The sequence below is a fragment of the Enhydra lutris genome, unplaced genomic scaffold (assembly GCF_002288905.1).
Source record: "Enhydra lutris kenyoni isolate GAN:26980312 unplaced genomic scaffold, ASM228890v2 scaffoldscaffold43, whole genome shotgun sequence".
Classification (NCBI taxonomy): Eukaryota; Metazoa; Chordata; class Mammalia; order Carnivora; family Mustelidae; genus Enhydra; species Enhydra lutris.
Window position 1 is genome coordinate 12,227,157 of NW_019154127.1, and position 25,962 is coordinate 12,253,118.

At 55.8% G+C, this 25,962-nt stretch overlaps 1 protein-coding gene across 1 annotated transcript in view; it reads right to left on the reverse strand.

Annotated features, from left to right (window-relative positions):
* The window catches only part of LOC111155675 (C2 calcium dependent domain containing 2), a 54,581-nt gene extending 29,077 nt beyond the window's left edge, over positions 1-25,504 (reverse strand). Inside the window, exons 1-4 of the mRNA XM_022515965.1 lie at positions 25,483-25,504; positions 21,936-22,639; positions 13,541-13,639; positions 2,104-2,223 (exon numbers count right to left, since the gene is read on the reverse strand). Coding sequence (XP_022371673.1) covers positions 2,104-2,223; positions 13,541-13,639; positions 21,936-22,639; positions 25,483-25,504 — 945 coding nt within the window. The remainder of the gene's footprint in view (positions 1-2,103; positions 2,224-13,540; positions 13,640-21,935; positions 22,640-25,482) is intronic.
* Positions 25,505-25,962: the final 458 nt, after the last annotated feature.

The following is a 25,962-nucleotide window of genomic DNA, read 5'->3' on the forward strand; positions in this document are numbered from 1 at the left end:
GAGGCCTTTCTTGGCCCTAGAATCCTGGCTGATTCCCAGGAAGGTACACCAGCCCAGGCAGGTCCTGGGGCAGCGAGACAAGCCAGACAAACGCCGGGCAGGGCGGGGGCCCTTCTGCACCTTTTATCTGAAGGACAACAGAGCGACAGGAGTGTCTCCTGCCTGGGGCTTGGATAACGGCTCCCCTCCAGCAGCTGCCTACCTGTGAGAGGGAATCCGCAGAGTGGTTTTCAGCTGTGTTAAGAGATCAAAGATGCGATCACATTACTTGTCTCTGAGCTGCATGAAACAGCACAAAAACAGCATCTGGGAAACTCCGTGTCCTCCGTGGAGGCTTACGGGTCTCGCCGGACTCACTCTGTCCTGAAACAGCCATCACGTGTTGGCGACACGTGTCCTGGACTCTGCAATTATTTTGCAATTACGCCGTCCAGAATGTTCGGGGGGGGGGGGGCGGGAGGGTACGCGCATCTCACAGGTGCGCGGAGTGACGCCCTCCTCGAGTCTCAGGAGGGGAGGGTCACTGAGGGGGTTCGGCAGGGCTGGCTCGCGGAGAAAAGCCACATAGGTGGCCAGAAAACCTTGCTGGCCCCAGCTCTTCGTAACCACGCCTGTGTAAGAAAAGCACACGGGACGTCCTCTTCCCCTGTGGTTGAGGGGGCCGTGCGACTTGGCTCATCCCCCAAACGAGCAGCCAAGCTCGGGCACAGAGGAAGGGGAGACACAGGGCCGAAGCCGCAGTGACCCCTAAAACAGACCCAGAAATTCACAGCTGAACAGAACTTCGTGGACCCTGCTTCATGGGAGGGACACAGCTGCTGGGTGGTTCAGCGACCAGGAATTCCCCTCGTAGCCTATTACGATGATTAGACGTGTCTCTGTGTAATGACTACGGAGATCGTCACTAATATGACATAGCACACAGACGAGCGCCCCTCGGAGAGGCAGCGAATCGGCTTCCAGAAAACCACGATGAAGGAAGTAGCGCCACAAAGCCACCCAAGGGAGCGTCCTGGCTTCCCAGTGCGCAGAAAGGTCATGTTCAGGGCGCCAGCGCGGCTCAGTGCACTGAGCGTCCGACTCCTGATATCGGCTCAGGTCGTGGTCTCAGGGTCGCAGGACCGAGCCCCGCGTCAGGCTCCACGCTCAGCGGGGAGTCTGCCTCTCCCCCTCCTTCTGCTCCTGCCCCCGCTCTCACGCTCTCGCACGCACTCTCTCTAAAATAAATACATGTTTTTTAAAGCTATATTTACACTATCCTGTAGTCTTATTAAGTGTGCAAAAGCATCACATCTAAAAAAAAATACATTATTGCTGAAAAATGATGACCACCGTGTGAGCGTTTGACCACAGATCACCGGGACAAACGTTATAAGGGAAAAGTATGACATACGACAGAATCACCCACACGCGACAGAGACACACAGCAAGCGAAGGCTGCCGGAGAACACACCGACAGGCGTCCCCCACGCTGGCTCCCACAAGCCTTCCGGGGTGGAACGTGCAGCATCTGCGAAGTCGAGTGAAATGAGCCGTGCCCGTACCGAGCCGCAATGAGGATAATCCGTGGGTGATGAGAAAAATGAGGGCCCTACTCATCTTTCAAACTTATACCGACAAGTAAGAGGTCTTTTAAAGCTGGCCTTTTCCAAAAACTAAAAAAGGGAGGAACTCCCACGCCAGCCCCTAGGCTGGTGCCCCAGCTGCCAAGGACGGCTGGGGTCTGGCGCCGGGTCCCGGGACAGAACCACTGCCCTCATCTCGGATGTCTCTCACCTTCACTCCGCCTGTCGGCAACACCCCTGCTCTGGTTAAACACCTCGAAATGCAGCCTCTCTCCCAACAGTGGTAGACGGAATTCATGACCTCCACCCACACACACCTGTGTGTAACACGTATGTGGGGTATGCGTACCCGTATGTGCATGCATGTGTACGGTCCGTGCGCATCCATAACCCACGCTTTATTTCTACCCATTCAAGATAGAAGCTTACAGTCCAAAACCTACGAGATAAATGAGGCCCCGCAATCACACCAGCCTTACCCTATGGGTTTACGAGGTCTACGGTCTCCCCGGGACCTGCTCGATCTCCCCGGACTCACCTGCAGATGAAACGGGGAGAGCCGTGCACAGTACAGCTGGTGCCCCGTGTCTTCGGGGGAGGGGGACCCCGCACGGACCAGGAACTGAATGGCCTCGCCCACCACGTGACAAGACACGACCTGGAGGAGGCACGAGACAGGACAGAAAGGAGAATTTGCGCCAAACACCCCTCGATTTCAAGGAATAAAATAATCGGGACCTGAAAAGTTAGCAAGGACGAGACGTCAGAGTTCCAAACCTGCTAAGTACCCACATCCGCACCTTTTCTGTTATGGAATCGTCTGAAAACTGGAATCCACATTCCAGATCTTTTCTTCCCAACGCATTTCTCAAGAGCTAAACTCTGTTTTGCCCGAATCTAGTCGTTATATTCTTTCCACATAAAAAGTTTCTCCTGGATACTATGTTCTGTTTCTCCCCACCAGCGGACTTAAAATTCCCATTTCCACGTCCATATGCTGTAAAAGCCATTAGCCGTCTCCTCTCTCTAAAAAGGAGGCTTAGAAAGAAAACAAGTGATAGATGTTGTAAGCAAAAAACTTAAAAATATACTTGGAACACTATAAATTGTTTCTATCTAGATAATTTTTAACTTATTGTGGTTTCCAAAGATGTGGGGATAATTCAAAGACCGTATAAAATATTAAACACTGAGGAAATAATACAGCCTTAACAAAAATAGCATTATAAGGTGAGTCGGCTTAAGGACCTATAAGACAAAGAGAAGTAATTACACCAGGAATAAACCAGGCCACATTCCCGATAAAAATCACAAAGCATTTCAGAGAAAGCAGTTACCAAACAGAAATATCAAGTTTCTGCCCCCGGATCCCTCTACAGGAGAGGACCTTCTAGAACGTGTGGTCACCCCTGCCCTGGCAGAAGGCGAGCGGCCCCTGGAGACGATGAGGAGCCAGGTGCCAGGTGCGCACCGGCTGGGAGGGGCGCGGTGGGGGGCGCCGGGCAGGTGGCCAGCGTGCCAAGCCGGGGCCAAGTCATCAGGAGGGAGGAGTGGAAGGCAGGAGGGACGCCCACCTTCCCAAGGGAACGCTGCCGGCTGTCACTTGGGAGGGAAAAGAAAATTCTTTAATTCTCTGGTGGATTTATCAGAACCTAAAATAAAATACCAAGTGGAAAGATTATCCAAATAGTTCCTTTATCCGGCCTGCTGTTTCCCCAAGTTCAGGCTAGGACATCTGCCCCCTTCTTCTTTCTCATCTCCAGCGAACTCCGTCCTTCCCTCCCCCGCCTCCCGCCCGGCCCCTCTGCCCCTCCCGAGGAGACTGGAGCCGGATGCTGGTCCCTCCCTGCATGCCCCCTGCATCCATCCCCAGCATCCGTCCCCAGCATCCCCCCACCCCGTCGAAGGCTCTCGATGGCACAGACTGAGAAGGGAGAGCATCGCCTGCTCTCGGCCCTGGCAGAAACCGCCGCACACTCTTGTCCCCTGGCCTGGCAAGGTCGTGCAGAAGCTCGAGCTACGTGCGCAAGTTTACATATCTTCATCATGTTACCGCCTCTCCCGAGTTCACAAAAGGTTGGAACAAAAAAATGTTTGTATAAAAAATGTCGTCTATTCATTTAAAAATAAATGCTCTATAAACAGTCCTCTTAGGAGGAACGTATTTTCGTGCCAGATGAGTTAAAAACACAAGTGACATGACACGGAGCGCGTTTGCTGTCCCCATCTCGACGGCCCGGGCCTCACACGGCTCTGGGAAAAACACCAGAGGGTGACTGCTGGGTTCCCATTAGGTCTCTGGAACCTTCTGTCTCTACAAGCTGATTCGAATTTTCACAATATGTATAAAATCCCAGGGCTCTATCCGTGCTCTCGAGCAAGAAGGAGGTGGTTTCTGTTGTGTCCAGTTCCACACAAAGCTTCCCCCGACCCCATCCCCGGATACGTAGCAGCCTGAGCCCATGATTAAGCACAAATAAATAAACAAGCGGTTTAGACTTAAAGGCTTTAAAACTTGTAGGATGCAAGACTCCGATGGCCGCAGCCCCTATTCAGGTCCCATCAAGCACGGAAGTGGAGCACTAAAGACAGAGCATTTATGGGTCCCAATGTCCTGTCACCGAGAGCCGCTGGAGGGTCTTCCCACCCCCCGGGGTCCCGACCCCCTCCGTAGAACTGGCTGCACAGACGGACCGTTCCCCGCTCTCCCCGCAGCACTCAGTGGGTAGAATTGGCCACAACAGCTGTCTGGGGTTGCCCCAGCGTTGCAGCTCGGCCCAGCAAAACGCGGCTGGCACTGTGGCTTGGAGCCCGTTAAGGGACAGTGACGGCACCGAGCCTCGTCCTGGCTGGCCGCTGGCCCTGCCACCCTGGGAATAAAAATGCTTCATTTGTCAAATGGACAAAAACAAAATGGAAAGGCTTTAAAAATAAGTAATCTTCTTTTAGCTGCATTAAGGTGTTATCCACAAGGGGGATTAAATTCTCTCGGCCCCAGTGAACGAGGGACAAGCTTATACCACCACACAGGGGACCCCACTTGGAGCCGCAGAAGGTGGGGGCCCCAAGGCGATGCACAGCCGGTCGAGCCTCCCAGGGACCAGGATGTCCAGGGCTGATGTCTGCCTAAACCCGGCCAACAGGGACAGACCCTGCTCGTGACCCAGAGTCCCCCCACCCCATCCCACACACACCGGTGTTTCTCAGGGTCCCTCCTGAGGTTTTCATAGTAGCTCCCCAGAGCATGCCCATCACACAGAGCTGTTTAAATAGGGCTTTTCAACCCTCAGTGCTCTGGCTTCCCACGGAGGGACTCCGATACTGGTACCAGATTTTCGAAGTCAGATAGAAATGGGATCTAGTATCTGCCATGGGACTGAGCTCTTCTCCAAGACAGATGTGAACCTCTGGGCCCAGAGCAGGACTCCAGGAAGACAACATCTGGGAGCATAAGGAGCTCCTGTGAAAAGAGCCAGCCACAAGCCCACCTGCTTCACGCTGGAGAGACTTTTTCCAAAGCAAACAGACAACTCTTCAGTCCCCTAAACCATTTCAAAATCATGCCCATGGAAAGCTGAACTGTGCATCCCAGAGACACCGCCCTCCTCTCCACAGAGGAGAGCATCTACCGAGGATGGGCTTCGTGGATGGAGGGGCCCCAGGGTGGAGACCCGGTCCACTCCTGCGGATCAAGACCGAAGGCCGGGACGGAAGGGTCACGGGGATGCGAAGACGAGCACACGTCACCGTCATCATAAGCGGCGCAGATAGAACAGAGCGGGCCGTGGTTCACGTTCCTGTGCTCGCTCCAGCTTCAGGATGGAAGCTCCGGCAGTCACACACCCTCGCAAGTAGGTCTTATCTTGAAACTGTAGCCCTTTGTTTACACTTGGGGCCAAAGAACAAGCTTCCGTCCTAGGCAGTGCTGAGTTTGGCTAACGCTTGCCAGAGAAAGGCCTGGAGTGTCTTCCAATCTCGCCGCACTCCTTCCATGTTCCTTTTCAAGTCAGCTCCTTGGACAGCTGACTCAGCTCCTTCTCTTGCAACCCTCTAAAGACCTGGAAATAGTTTAATTACTTCTGTCCCCAAAAGAACTAGGAACACGGCCATGAAAACGCATCAAAAGGGTTGAGGTCACCGAGTCTCTCTCCCTGTGATCATGCTTTATAACAGCCCGAGGGAAGAACTCCGAAACGACAGGGAAGGTATTATCTGTGCTCCCAACACTGCTGTCTAGACTGACCTCTGTAAATGTTCTTGAAGACAGCACCAAGCTGATACAAACGATCCTTTCTACTCCCGAACAGAGATGCAACTTGTTTTCAAAGATTTTATTTGTTTGTCAAAACCACAGTGAGATCCCACCTCACACCGGTCAGAATGGCTAAAAGTCAGGAAACGATAGATGCTGGTGAGGATGCGGAGAAAGGGGAGCCTACTGCACTGTTGGTGGGAACGCAAGCTGGTGCGGCCACTCTGGAAAACAGCATGGAGGTTCCTCAAAAAGTTGAAAATAGAGCTACCCTATGACCCAGCAATTTCACTGCTGGGTATTTACCCCAAAGATACAAACGTAGTGATCCGAAGGGCACATGCACCTGAATGTTTATAGCAGCAATGTCCACAACAGTCAAACTATGGAAAGAACCCAGATGTCCATCCACAGACGAATGGATAAAGAAGATGTGGTGTATATATACACAATGGAATACTATGCAGCCATCAAAAGAAATGAAATCTTGCCATTTGCGACGATGTGGATGGAACTAGAGGGTATCATGCTGAGCGAAATAAGTCAATCGGAGAAAGACAACTATCATATGATCTCCCTGATATGAGGAAGTGGAGAGGCAGGGTGGAGGTCGTGGGGGGCAGGGAGGGAAAAAATGAAACAAGATGGAATCAGGAGGGAGACAAAGCATAAGAGACCCTTAATCTCAGGAAGCAAACTGGGGGCTGCTGGGCAGAAGGATAGGGTGGCTGATGATTCATAGACCTGCACCCCTGAAGCAAATAATACATTGTATGTTAATAAAAAAAGAAAAATATTTTATTTGTTTGCGTATTTGTTTAGAGAGTGTGGGCAGGGGGAGGGGCAGTGGGAGAGAGAATCTTGAGCAGACTCTGTAATGACCACAGAGCCTAATGCAGGGCTCGATCTCATGACCCTGAGATCACGACCTGAGCCAAAATCAAGAGTCAAAGCTTAACCGAATGAGCCACCCAGGCACCCCAAGACTCAGTTTCAAAGGTAAAATGCATTACGGCTAGATGCAATCCGAACATCTATGAAATTAATCCTGTTGGCCCCGGAAAAGATGAAAAATACTAGAAAAAAGACTGCGGTGCGGCCCAACCGAGGAATGCTGGGTCAATGCTCTGCTTTATAGTACACGCCACGGACCACACGGGCCCCGACATCCCTCCGTGGCAACACTCCCCAAGCCCCCTCTTGTCAGGACACTTGAAACGAACAGGAAGCGTTTCCAGTAATGCTGCTCTCCCAAGGGGGACGGCTACCGGGGAATGTGGTTTACTGCTGGCATTTTGGGCTCAAGGGTCTATCTGTGAACATGGCGTTCTCTTCCATCAACCCTATGTAAGAAAGACACATAACGGGACATTTCGTTTAAACTGAAGGCAGGAGGGAACAGGGTCCTCTCCAGGCTGCCTGTTAGGGCTCCTGGCATGGGGTCCCCGTCACTCTGTCACACCCACCCCCGAATGCTACTGCTTCGTAGCCCGACACACAAAACTTCAGCTTGTCTATGGGTCCTTTACCCGTCTTCTCCGGGCGACGTCAGGCTGCACCCCACGGCTGACTCAGCCCGGAATTCAGTCCAGCAACCCGGACAGGCATCATCGCTCCCGCCCTGGGGTGGCATCCACGCTGGGTCTCAGAGGGCAGAGCCTCCAATGAGAAACCGCCCACTGCCTTTGGAAAGACCCCGGTACAAAACAATTTCACAACCTGTTAGCATTTTAATGAATACCAGGCTAATGGGACACCTGGAATTTCAAGTCATGCAAAGAAAAAAAATGTCAAACGCGCATCCCATTTGCAACTAGAGAGACAAACGCAGGCGACCTGGAATCAGGCGGCCCTTGCAGACCAAGGGGGCCGGCTGAGGTCTGGGGGGGGGACACGGGAGACCCCAGCCGCTTTCAGAGTCTATTTCAGCGCACAAGCATGTCCCAGCCTTCGTCAGTCACACACAGAACTCGAGCTGTGCGCTGCCCTGACGGACAGGACCAGATTCTGGGGGAAATTTCACGTCATCGTCCAAGTTCTGTTTGCTGCTGTGGTTTTCCAGAAGCAAAGGTGGGTTCAGGCCTCCCGTGCACGTCCCTCTTCTCCGCTATTCCGTGGTCGGGTGGGGTGGGGAGCACAGAGGATGGAAGGACACGGACATGAGGAAGAGAGGTCACAGCACTGGCGGTGGTGTCCCAGGCTCCAGCGTGTGTCCCGAGGCTGACGGGCCTGACCCAAGCCTCTGCCGCTGAGTAGCTCTCGGCCAAGTGACTTAGCCTCTGTTCGCCTCAGTCTCTCGGTCTGTACGCTGGGCGTGATGCTCATATGGTGAACACGGACGAGAAGAGACAGAGCCCGTGGCTGCTTGCACGGCTGCTCGCCGAGGCCCGGGCTGGCCCTCGTTCTCCCCACAACCGTGCCAGGGAGGGACACACGCTGAGCAGACACCCAGCCTCTGGCTCCGAGGGAGAGGGTAATGCCCAGACATGCCCAGATCCAGCCAGTGTCTCCCCGGCTTCCGAGCCGGGCCCTTCTCCGTGCAGGGTGGGTTATTACGTGTGTTTCAAACTGTGACCTGCAGGTGATCGTTATAGCACGAGAAGCCGCTCTTTACTTAGCAGAGGAACTACGGATGGAGATAATGACCGCTTTCCCCAAGACACCTGGCCTTCCCCCTGAGAAACCCAACATCATTCCCCATCTCCAGCGCGCCAGGCAGGACCCGTTTCCACCGGCAAGCTTTCCGAAGCAACGCCGCGTCCAAGGAGACACACCGTGCTCCCTAAAGGAAATGCACGGCCTTCTCAGCGGGGGTCCCAGCGCAACCCCCAAAACCCTGCCTCAGACGGGGTGAGTCCCCACGTGCTCCTTGCACACCTCTCGTCTCCATGCAACCAAGCGTGCAGTTTCTGAACCCACGGCCATGCCGTGATCGGGCTCCTGGGACGCCCTATGGAGCAAGGGCTCGCTCTCAGGCCAACTGCGACACAGAGACAGAGGCCTGCCTTTTCTGGGTCAGAAGTTCCGCAGCGAGCCTCTCCCAGGACGTGCAGAAAGAGAACGTGGGTAGAAACTCGTTGCTCTTGTGTAAGAGGGTAATTACAGTCTGGGAGGAAGGAATCCATTCAGAGCAGGTTGTGACTGGAAGAGAAGGCAGAGGAGCCCCTGGAGAGAAGCGTAAAGGTGAGGGCTTCAGTGCGCAGTATCTCGCTGGGAATTCCCGGGTCCTGCCTCCCGCCTGGGCCAGCTGTGCCCACAAACATGGAGGCCAGGTGACAGGGATGAGTCCAGTCTATGCCCGAGAGGATGTCCTGTGGGACAAGCACGGACTCCCCGCAGGAAAATCCACGACCCACAACACCTGCTTGGGGTCAGTAATGGGGCTTCATCCCCAGTTTCGGGTTCACGGCTCCTAACACCAGCGGATTGCCCAAAGGATAAGAGGGTTTTCTGTGTGCTAAGGAGATGACTGGTGGTTGGGGGCTGTGTGTGCTTCAGGATGGGGGCTGGTTACCCCCAACTCCAGCCATGATGTCGGGGGGGTGGCGGTTGGAATTCTCAGGCCCACCCCTGGCCTCCAGGGAGGGGAGAGGGGCTGGAGATTGAGTTCAACCACCAAAGGCAGTCATTTACCCAACCTGGGTCATGAAAGCTCCATAAACCCCCCCCAAGCAGGGGCACTGGGGTGGTTCCCTGGATTAAGCCTCTTGCCTTCGGCTTAGGTCATGGTCTCAGGGTCCCCGCATCAGGCTCCCTGCTCAGCAGGGAGCCTGTTCCCCCCCCACCCCCCGCCTCTCTGCCTGCTTGTGATCTCTCTGTCAAACAAATAAATAAAATCTTTTAAAAAAACAAACAAACAAGCAACAGCGTTTGCAGAGCTCCTGGGATGGTCTATGCAAGGAAGTGCCCGTAGCTCAGGGCCCCTCCCCCAGACCCCACGGGAGGCCTCCCTCCCACCCGCCTATTCTTGACTTGTTTCCTGTACCACAAGCCAGTAATAGGAAATAAGTGTTTTCCTGAGTTCCTTGTCTTGTCCTAGCAAGTTATCAAACCTGAGGAGGGGCAGGAACCCCCTGACGTTACGGCTGGTGGGTCTGAAGACCAGGGGGCCCAGCCTTGGGGCTGGCATCTGAAGGGGGGGCAGTCGTGTGGGGCTGTGCCCTCAGCCTGCGGGGCCTACACTGCCTCTGGGGGGTCGGTGTCAGGACAGATAGGAGTTCGCGAACCCCCAGTGGGCGTCCAGCGAGTTGGGAAGGAGCACTGGAAGGAGAAGCCCGCCCCGCTGCTGTCAGTGTGCCCCAAGGCCACGGTGCTCCGACCGAGCTACGGCTGGGCGGGCCGTGCGTCGGGCCCCCATCTTGGGCTCTGCCACCTCACGCTGCTCCAAGCGATGAAGACCTTGCTCTCCAGGCAGGACGTGGGGGTGGGGGTCGCTGAGCGAGCAGATGTCTGCCAGGACCATGACTAGGCACACGGTGGTCTTCAAGGGTGGCAGGAGAAGGTCAAGTTCAGGGCACCCGGAGAGGAGGGCAGGCCCGCGGGGAGACTAGACACTGAACTCGAGTCAGGAGGGTGAGCACAAAGGGGGACCAGGATCCCCATTCCCATCTAGATGACGGGACTGTGTACTCCAGCCCCACGGTGGGCTCATCATTAGCTCAAGTGCCAGTCACACGTCCCTTGTCAGGGCTGAGTCAGGGACATGAGAAAGATACAGGCTGATGGTACGGAGCGCGCTGAGGAAGGGAGGGGGATGTCCTCGAAACCACGCATCTGTATTTCTTTACAACCTTTGCTGGTGGCCCCGAGTGCAATTACAGATTTTCCCCCTCCAGCAGTTTGCAGAGCACAACAGGACAGAGCAGACAGAGGGTTCAACGTGCCTGAAACCCGGGCAGGGCAGTGGTTAGAGCCTAAGAGGAGGAGGACCTGGTTGCTGGAAGCGTCCTGCCCGATGCAGTGGTTCCAAAACACGAGGTCCTAGAGCAACAGTAGAGAGATCCCGTGGCGCGTGCCCCCCTCCTCTGATGCCCACAGACGTTAACACCCGGCACCCCCCACCTGAGGACACATTGCAAGAGAAACTCTGATTCACCCGGGGTTGATCCCTTTACAAAATAGCGCTTTCACGTGCCATGCTCAGCCAAGACGCCCGGCCGTGAGTAGAGAAGGTGGTGGCGGGACCCACGGACTTGGGGGCGTCCTACACCCAACTTCTCAGGAGCTATGGGTGTGCGGAGGCCACGGGCTGGTAAGTGACAGTGGCACTCACCACCACCACCCCCCGCCCCCGCAACCTGCTCCCCCACACCCCTGGCCGGGGAGCAGGGGCCTGACACCCAACGGGGACACCACTACCCACAGCTGGGACAAGGCAATGACAAGCCCCCATTTCCCATTTGGCCAAGGAGACATAAAAGTCAAGAACAATGAACTGGTAAAACGAAACACGCCCCACGTTGGCTGTGCCATTTGTCTGTGGGACATGAGGAGCTCGAGCATCCGCCATGGGCCGCGGGCAGCGGGCCCTTCCGGGGGAGCGGAGGAAGGACGCTCCGTGCAGGGGGCCAGGGCGGACGGCAGCCTCGTGCTCAACTTTTGCATGAGCGAGCACCGCTTCTGTAATTGTCTTCAGGTAAACACAATTTCACCAGCCCCTACGTAAAGTTGCTTTTCCAGCGCGAAATATCAAGACCTTGAAAAACAGCCCCTTCCTACATCTACCTGTCAGCTCCCTCGTCTACACCTCTGGGCCTCGGAAACCGGGGCAGAGTCAGAAACACCAAACAGCAAGTGCCCACCACAGCGGGACTCTGTCCTGATCGGTCAAAAAGAGACAGGGGGCTCGCTGCACCCAGAGCACTTCCCAGGCCGGGGGGTGGGGTGCCAACTGCCCTCGCCCCCCCAGTATTGTAGAAGCCCCGGGCCACCTGCTGGCCCAGCCCCGTCCAGCCCTAATGCGCCCTGCTGGTCTCGACATCCTGAGCTATACCAGCCTAGGGTCTCTCGTACCCCAATACCTTCTAGAGACGTCCCCACACTTGTTACAGGAGTAACACAGCACAAGGCTCCAGTATTGGCAAGGAGGTGGGGAAGGAGAGCCCTCCTAGGCCGCTGGGGCCCAGTGGGCGGGGAGCAGTGCCCTGCTGACCCATTCTGGGACAGCTGGGCACTCTGCAGCGGGCACACCTGCAGCCTCGCAGCCCACGGCTGCCCCCGATCCACTCCCCTGCTCGTGCCTGAGAGGCGGGGACAGTAAGCAGGCGCGTTCACGGCAGCCTCACTGCTCTGCTGGGAAAGAGAGGGCAGCTCCCCTGTCCATCCGTGGGGGATGAAGACAGAAGCTCTGGTCCCTCCAGGGCCCTGAGCTGTAATTCAAGTGAAGGAACCAGAGCTGGCTAATGCTATGCGAGTGGGGACGGGGAGAGAATCCGTGGGGCGGGGATCGGGACGGGAGTGCTTTCTTTCTCCAGCAGGTGTGCCTCCCTCCCCGCCCCCGCCCCCATCGGCTAAAGGGCCCTTTAGCACAAGGGACCTGACAGCAAAACGGAGACAGGTACAAGGGCAAGCCTTGTATTTCCGAGGAGGTTTCTTAGGGGTTTTTACAGATACTTTCCATTAAAAAAATCTTATAAATTATTCACGGTATTTGACCAGTCTAATAAGTAATCCCAGCCTGTGAATAACCACAGACTCCAAAACGAGCTCGACATGGCATCTGGATGGTTCGGACCTAGGGGTCAGGGGCGCCTGGGGGGCTCAGTGGCTTAAAGCCTCTGCCTTCGGCTCAGGTCATGATTCAGGGTCCTGGGATCAAGCCCCGCATCGGGCTCTCTGCTCAGTGGGGAACCTCCTTCTCCCTCTCCCTCTGCCCCTCCCCACTGCTCATTCCCTCTCTCGCCCTCTCTCTCAGATAAAAGCTTTAAAAACCATCCAGTGTCTCATATACACACACACACAAATATATGCATTTCTGGGGACACAATTCACGTATCATTTAATTTGCCCATTTAAACTGTATAATTCAGTGTTTTTTTCTTTAAGATTTATATGTTTATTTGTGGGAGAGAGAGAGAAACTCAAGCAGACTCCCTGCTGAGCACGGAGCCCGAAGCGGGGCTCGATCCCAGGACCCTGAGAGCATGACATGAGCTGAAATCGAGAGTTGGACCCTTAACGGACCGGGCCACCCACGCGCCCCCAAGTCAATGGTTGTTAACACATTTCTGGCTTGTACAACCATCATCCACGACTCTGAGAATCTTATCATCACCCCCCAAAGTCAACCCCCACCACGGGCAGTCCCTCGGCAGCCCCCTCACCCCAGGGCTCGGCGACCCTCAATCTCCTTCCTGTCTCTATCAACATAGCCGCCCTGGACAGGCCACGTAAACGAAGCCACTCAAAGACGTGCCTTCCGTGACTGGCCTCTCCTACTCCGCGCTGTGTCTTCAAGGGCCGTGCACATGGCACGTGCCGGCCTCTCCTTCCTTCTCAAGGCCAAATGCCATCCCAGCGTGTGGACCTGCCACATTTTATTTACCCATCCACCAGCTATAGACCACCCTTAATTTTGTTTTTCGTTTTTTTTTTTTTTAGGTTTTTAAGGTGTACACATTTTCAATAATCCCAAAACAGAATAACCTCCCCGCTTCCCCCAGCTCAGCTTTAAATTCACTTCCTCGGTGGGAAAGGGCCCCGGGGGCGACCGCGCCCAGCTCACCTTCTCCTGGGTGGACCTGGCCAGGCTGGAGACGCCCTGCACTGCGAGCTCCAGAGGCTGCTGGAGCGGGTCCTCCTCGAAGGACAGGAGCAGCGGGCCCTAGAACAGAAGGAAAGGCATGATGAGGGCACACCAGCATGATTATACACCAGGGAGAAAGTTCTGGAAACCTGGGAACTGGGAATCTGACCCCTTTCTGTTAACTCTGCCTCCAGCAGCAGCTGCGCTCACATAGCATGACAGCCCCGCACCTGAGAACCCGCACACGACATAACGCGCCCGGGGCTGGGATCAGTTACCAGAGCAGGTCAGAAGCAAGGAACACACGACTAAACCGGAGATGTGTCTGTAAAGACCGCAGAGGGGGTTCTGAAAGCTCACGTTTACAAGGGGCAGGGTGCTGGGTGTGGCTCTGCGGGTCCACCGCGCTATCTGGCCGAGCCCAGCAAGGTCAAGGGCTCTGTCCTCTGCTTCTTCTGCGAAAAGCCAGCTCTCTCTCTGGTTTTAGGGTCACCTCTCCCTGCTCCACATGGTGCACCCCCCCAGGGGCCGGCCACCTCTCCTAAAGATCCACCAGCTGCTGGCTGTGCCCCAGGAGCAGGTTCTCGAGCCCCGGCTTCACAGACCTTCATGGCTGCCGGGCTCCCACCACCCAAGGTCTCCTGGGTCCACTCAGCAACTACAAGCCACGACCGAGAGGGCAGGAGAATAAAATGGTACGAAATGGCACCAAAGCTCTTTTGGCAAGCCGTGGAGTTACCCTGAGGCTTTTTCTTAAGAATTCCCGATGACCCAGAGTGAACCGAAAAGACCCAGAACATTGTCACTTAGACGCGTCCAACCGCGCCCAGCTTTAACATCTATGTCACCCCCTAAAAATCATCAGGGAGGAATTAAATCTACTTCTCAAGAGGGATGAGGTCACCGTCCGGCCTGCTGCACAGACACTGTCCTCGGCTGGAGCAGTGTGAGTGGCCGGCCTGGGGCAGGGGCGTGCCTCGGGCTCGGGGAGGGGAAGGGTGGGAGGCCGTACTGGGCAGGGGCGGGCAGGGGTGGTCTCAGCTGCCTGGGCTGCCTGGAGGAGCCGCTGTGGGTGGCGCGCGCCTCAAGCACCCCACACCAACCCCCACCCCCCCACACCCACCCGAGGATGGGTGGATACACTCTCGACGCTCCTCCCTCTGACACCTTCTAAGCTAAAACCCAGAAAAGATTCTGCTGGAACACTGAACGTCAAGGACTGGGTACCCCGAGGAAATGAATTTTTAGATTAAAATAAAGACCCAGAGTTTCCCTGGGTCCCTTCCAAAGGGCCTGGTCTTTGGGTTGCAGGAAACCCAGGGCTCAGATGGGACACAAGCTTGTGCTGCTACACCTGTCACACTCTGTCCAAGTGCGGATGCCACCTCACTTTAGCCCAGAGCAGGACTTTACGCACACAGTCGCTGGGAAAGCACCAAGAAAAGAAAAGCACACGAAGAGGAGGATGAGCCCTCCCCCATCCAAGACCGCAGAACCCCCATCACCCCATGTGCAGAACAGGTGCGTGGACACAGACGACCCAGTGGACCAGATCCACAAAGAGAAACATCGTGGATAACAAACGTGGCATCCCAAATCATTGGATTAAAAAAAATGGATTAAAAAAATCAGGATGTGGGAGGAACCCTGAAGAAATACAAACAAACAAATGAAACTAAGCGCATTACCCATGATGCCATCACTCCCCGAAGGGTGGGAAAACACAGATCTAACCGGAGGAGCTCCGGAAGACGACATCCTGACTGCATAAATGCGTACCCTGGTCCGTCAGCCTGTGTCTCACAGGGGAGCAGGTTAGCAAGGCAGAAACTGCTGTATGTGTCTCAGAGAACTGACCGAATAAGTGAGTATGTCAGAGACAGGAAGGACCAGACGCCTGCCTCTTGGACAGGGAGGATACAAATGAGGAAAGTGGACGGAATTCTGCTGCTGAACCAGAACATGAACCAGAACACCAGAACCAGCCTCCGGACAGACAGAAAGGGACAGAACAACAGAAATGAGCCTGTGAGCTGCTGGCAGACACAGCCACACCTCCTACGTCTGTCCACCAGAAGGGTCTAGAAGCCATGAGACCCTGACAGTAATAGGCACGTCGGATGCCCAGACCTTGGCTTCCAAACACTTCTCCAGTAAAAGGCATCAGCGCTGCTCCACGAAGTGGCTGAACCCGGGCAGGAAGAGCGGAGAATGAAAAATACGAGATGAGTCTAGAACAAACATCTTGTGGGATCATGAAGAAGGGAAGTGCTAAGTCGATGTCTGTTTGTGTATCTTGAAGGCAGAACACAGGAGGCTACCGTGAAAGGCCCTACAGGCCAACACAAGAGCAATTCCACCAACCACGCAAGTGGCCGTGGTGTCAGATTATAGACCACAGAATAAAACAATTCCCGAGAGTCCACACGGACACAAGTCATCAAGGTCAGGGAAGAGAAGTGGTAGCTCTTTCTCGAAGGAGAATTGCAAGGAATCCATGTGGGAGAGAAGGAAACAGAACCATCGTCCAGCAGACCAGATACACGATGGGGCCAAAATCAATCAGCAGAAGATTGACAAGTAGCAGATTTGTAACAGTCTCAAAGGAGTTCCCCAGGAGAGCTGTTCACCACCAAGGGGAGGACAGAAGAAGAGACACAGGTATATGGAAGAAAACCCAGCAGACACCATCCTCACCAGGGGATCAAGGCCAAGGCCTCTGCCGTGACTACTCTGACCTCACAAAGCCCATGCTACGGGACATTAATAGGGGCACATCATTTCTGTGGTTTGTATAACCACAGTCCAACCCTGTGTAAACACCAAATTGAGGGACGTTTGGCAAAATAACCACCAGTCCTCTTCCAAGCTGTCAAGGTTGTGAAACACAAGGAAAGACTAGGGAACTATGCCAAGACTTCGCACGACCCGGAGAAGCCCCAGCTCCGTGCCTGCGGGACCTGCTGGGATCCGGGAAGGATACAAGGACACTGGCAGACCAGGTGAACTTCAAGTCAGGCCTTCAGTTCCAAGGCTTTGTGCCAACTGTTAGTTTCTTACACTGTCACGTTGTTAATATCACCGCACCGGGAAGTGCGGTAACATTGTGCCCACGTTAATGTCTTGGCTGCGGTTCTGTAAGGCTGGGTGAGGAATGTATGGAAACTCTGAATTATTTTTGCAACTTTTCTATGTATCTAAAAGCAATAAAAAAATAAAAAGTTGGTTTTTTTTTTTTTAATTTCTTTTTTTTTTTTTTTTTAAGGGAGACTTTACAAGAAAACAGCCCACCTTTATTGGCTACTTGCTAATACCCCCCACACAGACCTCAACCCCCTCCCAGCAGATTCGGTTTTCCAGACTGATCCCAAAGGCACCGTCTTTCTGCAGATGAAGCACAGAGAGGTCAGGGCTCGCCCAAGGTCACACAGAGGTGCCTCCCAGCTGCGGCGGTGCAAACGCTGCTCTACCGAGCTGTGAGCTGCGTGTGAGAAGTCCCCTCCCTCCTCAGCAGCCCACGACCTGGCCGATGGGAATGGAAGTTAGCTTTGGCTGCATTTTCGTCGACGTTAACACTACACCCACTCTTCCTTCCCCTCGATTCCTGTCTCTTCGGGAGAATGGGTGAGGGCATGGAGCTGAGATCCGGGTTTTCATATGGGCAATTTGCAAAGTCATCAGGGAGCCTCCTTGACTGTTGATTCTTTAGAAGGGAAAAACAAAGCACCTTAAACAGCTCGTCATGCCCAGGCTTGGCCGGCTCCCAAGCAGGGAAGGCCTATGTCCAGATGGGGTGATCCACATCGTCACCATTCCTCCCCGTCTGGTGACAAGTTCCTGCCAGGGCCTGTCATTCAGCCCCTGGCCACCGCCGGCTCCAAGCCAGCCTCGCACTGGGCACCAAGGAGGCTGCGCCTGGACAGACGGGGTTCTGGGCTGGCCCCCGATCCCAGGAGCTGTTGAGGACACAAGGTACGGGGACCAGGACAGGTGGCCGGGGGCTGGGGGACAGCATCCTCTTGGATGGGAGGATGGCGGGGGGACCTCTGCACTGAGACCAGAAGGTTTACAGAAGTCAAAGAAGGAGGAAGGTTAATTAAGTGTTCAAGACGGAAGGAATGATCTAGGCGCAGGCCCCACATGGGAGAGAGCCCTGAATGTTTGAGCAGCAGACAGGCTATCCGTTAGGGGGTGGGGCAGGTCCACAGCCCTGACCCAATGTCACCTTCATGCTCTTACCGACTGACCTCCTGTGTCGTGGCCCCTGACGCTGCTCAAGGAGCTCAGATCTTTGTGAGCGTCACTCAGAGCTCGCGGTGAGATAGGAAAACTGTGAAGTCTTGTCGCTATGTTTACTTTTGAAAATGTCAAAGCTCATATAAAAGTCAGAGCTATTAATAATACATTTTAAGTTCACACGGCGTCTTTTTTTTTTTACGAAGACCACAAATGGTCCCACGGTCTTGGTCATTTGCATTGAGAACATTCCTCTGAAAAAATCCTCGGGCAAATGACTAAAGCAACAAATAGCTCTGGTGACCCTCCTAACTGAGGTCCTCTGCAGAGCTGGGCGGGCCTTTTCTAGATGGTCCGAAGCCCCAGCCACAGGACACAGCCCCCGCCCTGTGGCTAGTGCTCCCCACAGGTGGCCCAGCAGCCTCAGCCCCGAGAGGGGCTGCCTGTCCACAAGCACCCTGGCTTCCAGAGCCTTCCAGGTGGGTGTTGGGGGGGCGCCATGGCTGGGGTAACCAACGATCACCAAAGGAAGGGGGCACGTCCAGGCTGGTGACTGGGGCAGCCCTGGGAGCGCTCCATTCTCTGTGTCTGAACCGGCCACCAGGTGAACGGGAATTCAGTGTCCATGACACCAGAGCAGAGATGTCACAGGGTGGGAGGGACCCTGCTAGACTGGTGGCTGGGGGAGGGACAGGTGTGCACCAAGGGGCTTCTCACGGGTGAGAAGCTACTCGGGAAGCGTGTGAAGACCACGGCATGGTCCCTACGCTCTGCCAACCTACCGCGTCCGAACGGGCAGTCGGGGAGCGTGCGGATTTTCTCGAGGCTCTCTGGGCAGCTCGCCTGGGCTCCCGGCACACCTGACATCAGCCTGACCGGCCGGCACAGCAACAATGGTTTCCCCTCGTCCCTCCCCACATCACCACCCTGTCTAGTTTACAAAGGCTTCGGCACAGCAACAATGGTTTCCCCTCGTCCCTCCCCACATCATCACCCTGTCTAGTTTACAAAGGCTTCTGCAGTGAGGGCTGGAGCCCCAGCGGCCCGTCTGACCCAGGCAGCCTACACTGCCAGGGTCAATGGTCAGCCAGGGTCAAAGGAGAGCGCCCGTTATCTATCAGCCGTCAGATGCCTGGAGACGCCAGCCCCGTTGCTAGGACGGCAGGTTCAACAACAGCGCCCTCTCACCCCTTCCCGCTGCGTCTCAATGAACGCAGCATTTGGGTCTCAAAGTTGAACTTGCCGTCCACGGGGGAATGTGACAACAGATGTTTGTACAGGAGTTTCAGGGTCCTTCCAGTCTTAAAATTCAAGGCCAGAGCAGGGCTTCATTTGGGAGGAGGTCCCGTCTCCCAGGGCAGGGCAGGGGCAGGCGGGCAAGAGCCACTAAGCTTTTGCTCTCCAGAGGCGAGCAGGCCCGGAGGGTCAACCCTAATCGGGGATTAGTGGGAGTCATTGGGAATGGAGCTGGAGGACGACAAAGAGAAACTCCCGCAGGGCTGGCGGCCGGGGCTGGGACACCCACTCACGCCACCTCACCCAGTGTGGCGACAGAGGTGGCCCGAGACAGGACAGACTATGCCGAGTCACCTACCCAGATCCTATCTGTCTGCAAAACCTGTCATTTGATTACAAATCAAGCAACACTTCCGGGCATCGGGGAGGGAAGAGGGATGCCACACGCGCGCGCGCGCACACACACACACACACACACACACACAACCAGTCTCCACCCGGGCAACACAATCACAACCAGCCTGCGTCCTCTCAAAACCATGAGAGAAGACTCGGCACATTTTCAGCGCGACGCGCGGCCCTTATTACCCCTTCCAGGCAGGAGTCTGGGACGACTGACGTCCGAGACTACAGGGCAGGGTCAGCAGCAAGGAGAGGAGAGAGCACACGAGCCAGTCTCCGTCTCCCCGAACACACAGTCCCTCCTGCTCCCACACAAAGAGGCAGATGATTTGGGCAAAAGCTCCAGGCATCTTTTTGGTGTTCTCCGCTTTACCGGACTGAGCAAAGACAAATTCCAGGGCACAGCGTTCCTCCTTTCTTCCTCAGCATGCCAGGCGGATGGGTCATCGGGAAGCACCCTAAGGCAATCCTGTTTTCTGAAGCCGATCAAGAAATGTCGGGGGCGCGAAGCAACACGATGAGAGCAGGACTACGCTACAGCTGGCCGCGAACGCTTCTACAGATCCCTCCGCCCGTCCTTGCTCCAACCCCGCGGAGAACTGGGACGAGGCTCCCACCTGTTCACACCACCAGCCCAAAGGAAACTCAGCCACAGAGCCCAGGCCCGTGACACCAGGTCAGCTAGGGAGCTTCCTGGGGAAACCAATCTGTGTTTGCTCACATGTGTGAGGTCCCCTGGCTTTAGGTCTCCCCCTAGAGATGGGGTGGTTCCGGGGCGCCTGGCTGGCTCACTGGGTAGAGCATGCGACGCTTGATCTCCGGGTTGTGAATTCGAGCCCCACGCTGGGGCTTCAAAGAGGGGCTTGGGCGGTTTCCCTGAATGGGACATGTCCCACTCTGGACAGCTGGGCACAGACTCTGGGCATCAAGATGGATGGCAGTCAACTGCCCCTGAAGACTCTTTTCACCCAAAAGGTATAGTGAATTTTTTCAATAGTTCAGAATACGGTCTTTTGTGCTGATTTTATACTCACTGACACTCAAAGACTTTGTTTTTTTCAATCCATGGCCATGTGAGTCAAGACCATGGCGCAAAGACCAGCAGCGGGCTGGCTACGGAGTACTTCTGAGGGCCAGGGGTCCAGACGTGCCTTTTTTTTTTTTTAATATTTTATTTATTTATTTGACAGACAGAGATCACAAGCAGGCAGAGAGGCAGGCAGAGAGAGAGGAGAAAGCAGACTCCCTGCTGAGCAGAGAGCCCGATGCGGGGCTCGATCCCAGGACCGTGAGACCATGACCTGAGCCGAAGGCAGAGGCTTTACCCACTGAGCCCCCCAGGCGCCTCCTCCAGACTTACTTTTTTTTTTTTTTGTCAGAGAGAGAGAGAGGGAGAGAGAGCAAGCACAGGCAGACAGAATGGCAGGCAGAGGCAGAGGGAGAAGCAGGCTCCCTGCTGAGCAAGGAGCCCAATGTGGGACTCGATCCCAGGATGCTGGGATCATGACCTGAGCCAAAGGCAGCTGCTTAACCAACTGAGCCACCCAGGCGTCCCCAGACATACTTTTAAAGCAAATGGCCACAGGCTTCTCCACGGAGCCTCGCAGGCATGTGGAGGCACGCGAAGGCAAAGGTGATGAGCCGCGGCGGGCGGGGACTTCCCCAAACACACCAGGCCTTCATCCCTTTCGGGAATGCCCAGATATTGCAGATATCAGGAGCTTGTCATGAAATGAAGAGGTCTTAAAAGTAAAAACAAGTCACCAAGGGACGAACTGTGGAAGAAACCACCTCAGCAGACTGCGGCAGCAGAGCGAGGCAGTGAGCCCCCCAGCCTGAAGGCAGGAGGCAGCGGAGTTCAGAGCCGGCTCTGCTACCCTCAGGCCATGTGACCTTGGGCAGGTCAGCTAACCTGTCTAGGCCTCAGTCCCCCCACCTGTGAAATGTGGATGACACCTCTGCCCCAGGAATTGTGAGGGTCCAAAGAGAAGATCTATGCACCGCAAGTCCCCAAGACAACATCTGGCAGGTGCTCGGCCCTCAACGAAAGCCACTACCTCTATAAGCCAAGGGGTGCAAACCTTTTGGAAACATTCTGGAAAAAATTCATTTCTGTAGATGGAATCATATTTGGGTCACGGTTATTCATCGATCAGGTGCGGGAGCAGAAAGTGTCCAGCTGGGTACGGGGACCCACCTGGGACTCCAGGAAGGGCAGTGGGCCCCCCTGACAAGTCCCTCCAGGTCCCACGTGTCCCTGCCATGGAGACCGCAGCCTGGCACACCTGATGGGCGGTGAATACCATCTAAGCTTTGTCTTGATTCCCCATCAAGGGTCCTCGGCTCCCCCGGGGTCCTTCTCCCAACTTTCAGGAACGCTCTGCCACGGGGAAGGCTCACTTCCACGGGTCCGGGGCCCTGGCGAGGCTCCAGGACGAGCTCTGCCCTACCGGCACCGAGCCATCAGCCTCGCAGCTACGACCCGCCCTCAGACACTCACCACTTTCCGTTTGGCCTCATCATTCAGGGCGGTCACCCAGGCGGCCTGCCACTGGCTCCTCCAGCTGTTCAGCGTCAGGATCCAGGCGAGCAGCGCGTCGGACTCGGGGCGCGGGCCCTCTCCAGGCTCGGCAGCCCGCCGCGGGGGCCGGGGTCGCGCCCTGGCCAGCGCCCACTGTGCCAGGTACAGGCCCACCGTGCCCAGGGCCACAACGAAGAGCGACACCAAGACCAGCCACTGGACCTCCCCGAGCCACGAGCTCAGGCGGGACATGGTGATGGCGCATACCCGGCGCGCCTCGCCCCAACTTGCCAGGGGAGCCCCCCGGCCGGGGGCGCAGAGCCCGCGGGCGGCGAGCTCAGGACATGAGCGCGCGGCCCGCCCGGCTCGCGGGGGGCGTGGAGGGGGGCGCGGCGGATCTGGGTCGGCTGCTGGCGGCGAGGGCCCGGAGGCCGGGCGGCCGCGCGGGGCGAGCTGGAGGGGAAATGCCGGCCGGCGCACGACGGCCGCTGCCCGGGACTGCGCCCCGGCCCCGCACGCCTGGAAAATGGGGACGCTGCGCTGGGCGATCCCGACTAGCGCGTCTGGGCAGGTCCCGGGTCGCAGCCAGCGCGCTTCCTCCTCCGCGCGCCGCCCGGGGCGTCCCGCCCGCGGCCCAGCAGTGGCCTGAGGAGGCTCGGGCCGGGGCGGGGTGGGGGCGGGGCCTGGGGCGGAGGCGGGGCCTGCGGGGCCAACACCGCCCCAGCGCCCGGGCCCTCCCGGCCGCGTCCCCCCCCCGGCCCGCCCCCCCCCCCCCCCCCCCACCCCCGGCCCCTTAAAGGCCCCGCGGCCCCGCGCCCCTGCCAGTCCCCGCCCCGCCACGTGCGCGCGCCGCTCGGCACTCTGGCGACTGTCGCCCGCCGTGGCGGGGACGGAGGCGTGGAGACCGGCTTCCCCCAGCGGGGCTTTCCAGGTAGCTGGACCCCAGGCCTGCGGTGCGGCCGGCTGGCTTGGCTTTAGTGCGCGCCTGTGCGCGTGGAAGGATGATTTCTAGGGTCACCATCTGCCCAACAACGAGACACTGTTTGGCTTTAACGTACTTGGAAAGTCCCTAGAAATCCACAACTTGCACCCTGAGGTCTGGAGGTCCTGGAGCCTCGCCTCGGGGGCTGCGTGCTCCCGCCCAAGGAGGGTCTTAGGAAAAACACCCCAACTCTGCAGGGATGTGTTATTTGTTAAGAATTTTGTGCACGTGTGTGTGTGTGTGTGCCTGTGAGGCATGACTTCCGCGCCCCTCACCTTGCAGACTCAACTCCTATTAGTAGGAAATCCCAGAAAACACTAGCCCGAGATTCTCCAAGGCGGATGAAAGGCCTGAATCACAAAATAGTGATTCTCATGTATTTTCTGCAGCTGTTAGGAGACGGATTTGACCTTGAGTTGGCTTGGCTGAACCCCCAGCGCTTAGCCTTCTCTCCCCCAGCATTCCGGGGGCACCAGCCTCCTTGATAACATCAGTGGGGGTGCCTGGGTGGCTCAGTGGGTTAAGCCGCTGCCTATGGCTCAGGTCATGATCTCAGGGTCCTGGGATCGAGTCCCGCATCGGGCTCTCTGCTCAGCAGGGAGCCTGCTTCCCTTCCTCTCTCTCTCTCTCTCTGCCTGCCTCTCTGCCTACTTGTGATCTCTGTCTGTCAAATAAATAAATAAAATCTTTAAAAAAAAAAAATCAGTGGGGATGCTGGCCTTGGTGTGGCCACATGAGGGGTCCTCCCCGGTTCCACCTCAGCCCCTCCCTGCCACTATGCTGGGGAAGAAAAACCTTGGAAACTGGTCCAGAGGGGAGTTTGCTAAGGAGACAGGCTGCTTTGGCAGATCAGGGATTAGGAACCTAGATCTGGTTCACAGGATGGTGCCATTTTGGACACTTACTATGCAAAGGCCCTGGGAACAGTAGAGCAAAGAGAACCACAGATGCTAAAGACAGGAGGGAGGCACCTCCCAGAAGGGGGGAGGTCAGTACAAGGGTATATGAAAATATATATGCGTGTGCGCATTTGTGTGTGTGTGTGTGTGTGTGTGCGCGCAAAGGCCCTGAGGCAGAGAGGGCAAGTGGGTATGAGAGTTGAAGGTAATCGGGAGGTGGGCAGAAGCTGCAACTGAGGCCTCCAGAGGATGGATAGTGGATTGTGCCATGGAAAAGGAGAAGGAACAAGCTCTCTTAAGCACAGAGTGAAAAAAAAAAGAATTTTACAAATATCACTTCCAGCAGCAGGTGGAAACCAGGTTGGAAGGAAGGGGGAGGGGGTGGACAAACCAGCTAGAAGGTGATCCCAAGGGTGCAAGAAAAGTTTAAACTAGGCCTGGTGCACGGCAGGGAGGAAAAGGCAATATTTCTTGCTTAGCGGTGGGAGGCCAGGAGAGAGAGAGGAAGGCGAGTTTGAAGTTGCGGGCAGGGAGCAGCAGTAGGACAAAGGAGTTTACACCCAAGGGGCCTGACTTTCTTTGAAAAAGAGGAAGGGACTGGGAGGCAGCTAGTCTGAGAGCCCTTGTGGGAAACAGAACAGGAAGCTGGCAGAGAGTGCCCAGGTGAGCTGGGGTAGGGGTGGGGGACGAGACCTTACTTGGCAAGTCGCATATCAGAAAGTGGGAGCAGAGCGATCCTGCGAGCTACCTGGTCACATGACGCTAGTTCAATGGCGGGGCTTGGGGGTGGGCCATGCTCTCCTTCTTGCAGAAATCTCTTCTCATTTGCAAGAAACACCTCATTGTTTTCTGATCTGTCGCCAAATCCATGCAGCTGAATAATTCAAGTGCTGCGGGCCCCCGTGCCAGAATAACAGGGATAACTAGATACCTGGGGCTCTGCGGCTCCCTGGGCAGGCAAGGTGACACGTGTTGGCGGTTACCAGAGAGCCCGCCCCGTGCGACCGGTGGAACCTGTCTCACTCCACCACCGTGTCTCCCAGGCACGCTCACCCACCGGCTCATTTGGAGGCTTGCAGCAAACTGTAAACTAGCAACCAGCCTGGTTTGGAATTCGTCACACTGCTGGAAGTTTCTGCAAGGGGAATGTAAACACAGAGATTCTGCATTCCTTCTGGGTGGAAGCAAATTGAGGGGTAATGAGGAATGGCACGGGCTTGTAGGAAAATGCTGTTGGCCAACACATACGTGATAGAAACTTAGACATTTACAATCTAGGAAAAGACCAGGCTCCTTCTGCCTCTGCTCCCAGCCACTGCCCCCTGTGCCCAGGCCCGTTCATACCTTGCGTGGAGGACCCAGTCATTCACGGCCCCAGCTGGCGACACTCCCTGCTCCCAGGGTGCTCCTTCCGCCACCCCATCTCCCTGCTGCCCAGAAATGACTCTCCTCACCATCAAACCTTCGAAGACATGGTGAGTTCCAACACTCACGGCAGCTGCTCGCTGCTTTAACCACTCCTAAAAGGGAAACACGCTGCTTTGAATTCAGCTTCTGTGAGCAGGTGAGGGGAGTAGGGGCTCGGGTCTCAATGCAGGGGTGGGATCCATGGGTCCTGGCCCCTGTTCCCGAGCTGGGCTCTCACCCTGCCCCCTGTAGGAGACCATCTTCACATCAACCCACCAGAGACCCACCAGAGACAGCCGACTGCCTGGAATTCTCTAGAAGGCATCACTCTGAACCTTGGACCAGGTGAGTCCCACAGTGGCAGGGAAAAAACAGCAAGAGCTGGGTTTCCAAATTTTTCTTCAGAATGTTCTAGAATAACTGGGTGTGAGAGCACAGGACCCAGCAATAAGGTTCCATGGTTCCATTTTTTCCTTAATGTAAAAATCATTCCCAAAATGCTTTTCATGCAGACAAACATTGCTTGCTGGGAGATCCCGCCCAGTCACCCAATCTCTGCATCCAGGATGGGAGTATTTCGACGTCTTTCCCCACCAAACCAGGACGTGCTGTGATGATGCCACGTTGTTTTTTTTTTTAAGATTTTATTTATATATTTGACAGACAGAGATCACAAGCAGGCAGAGAGGCAGGCAGAGAGAGGAGGAAGCAGGCTCCC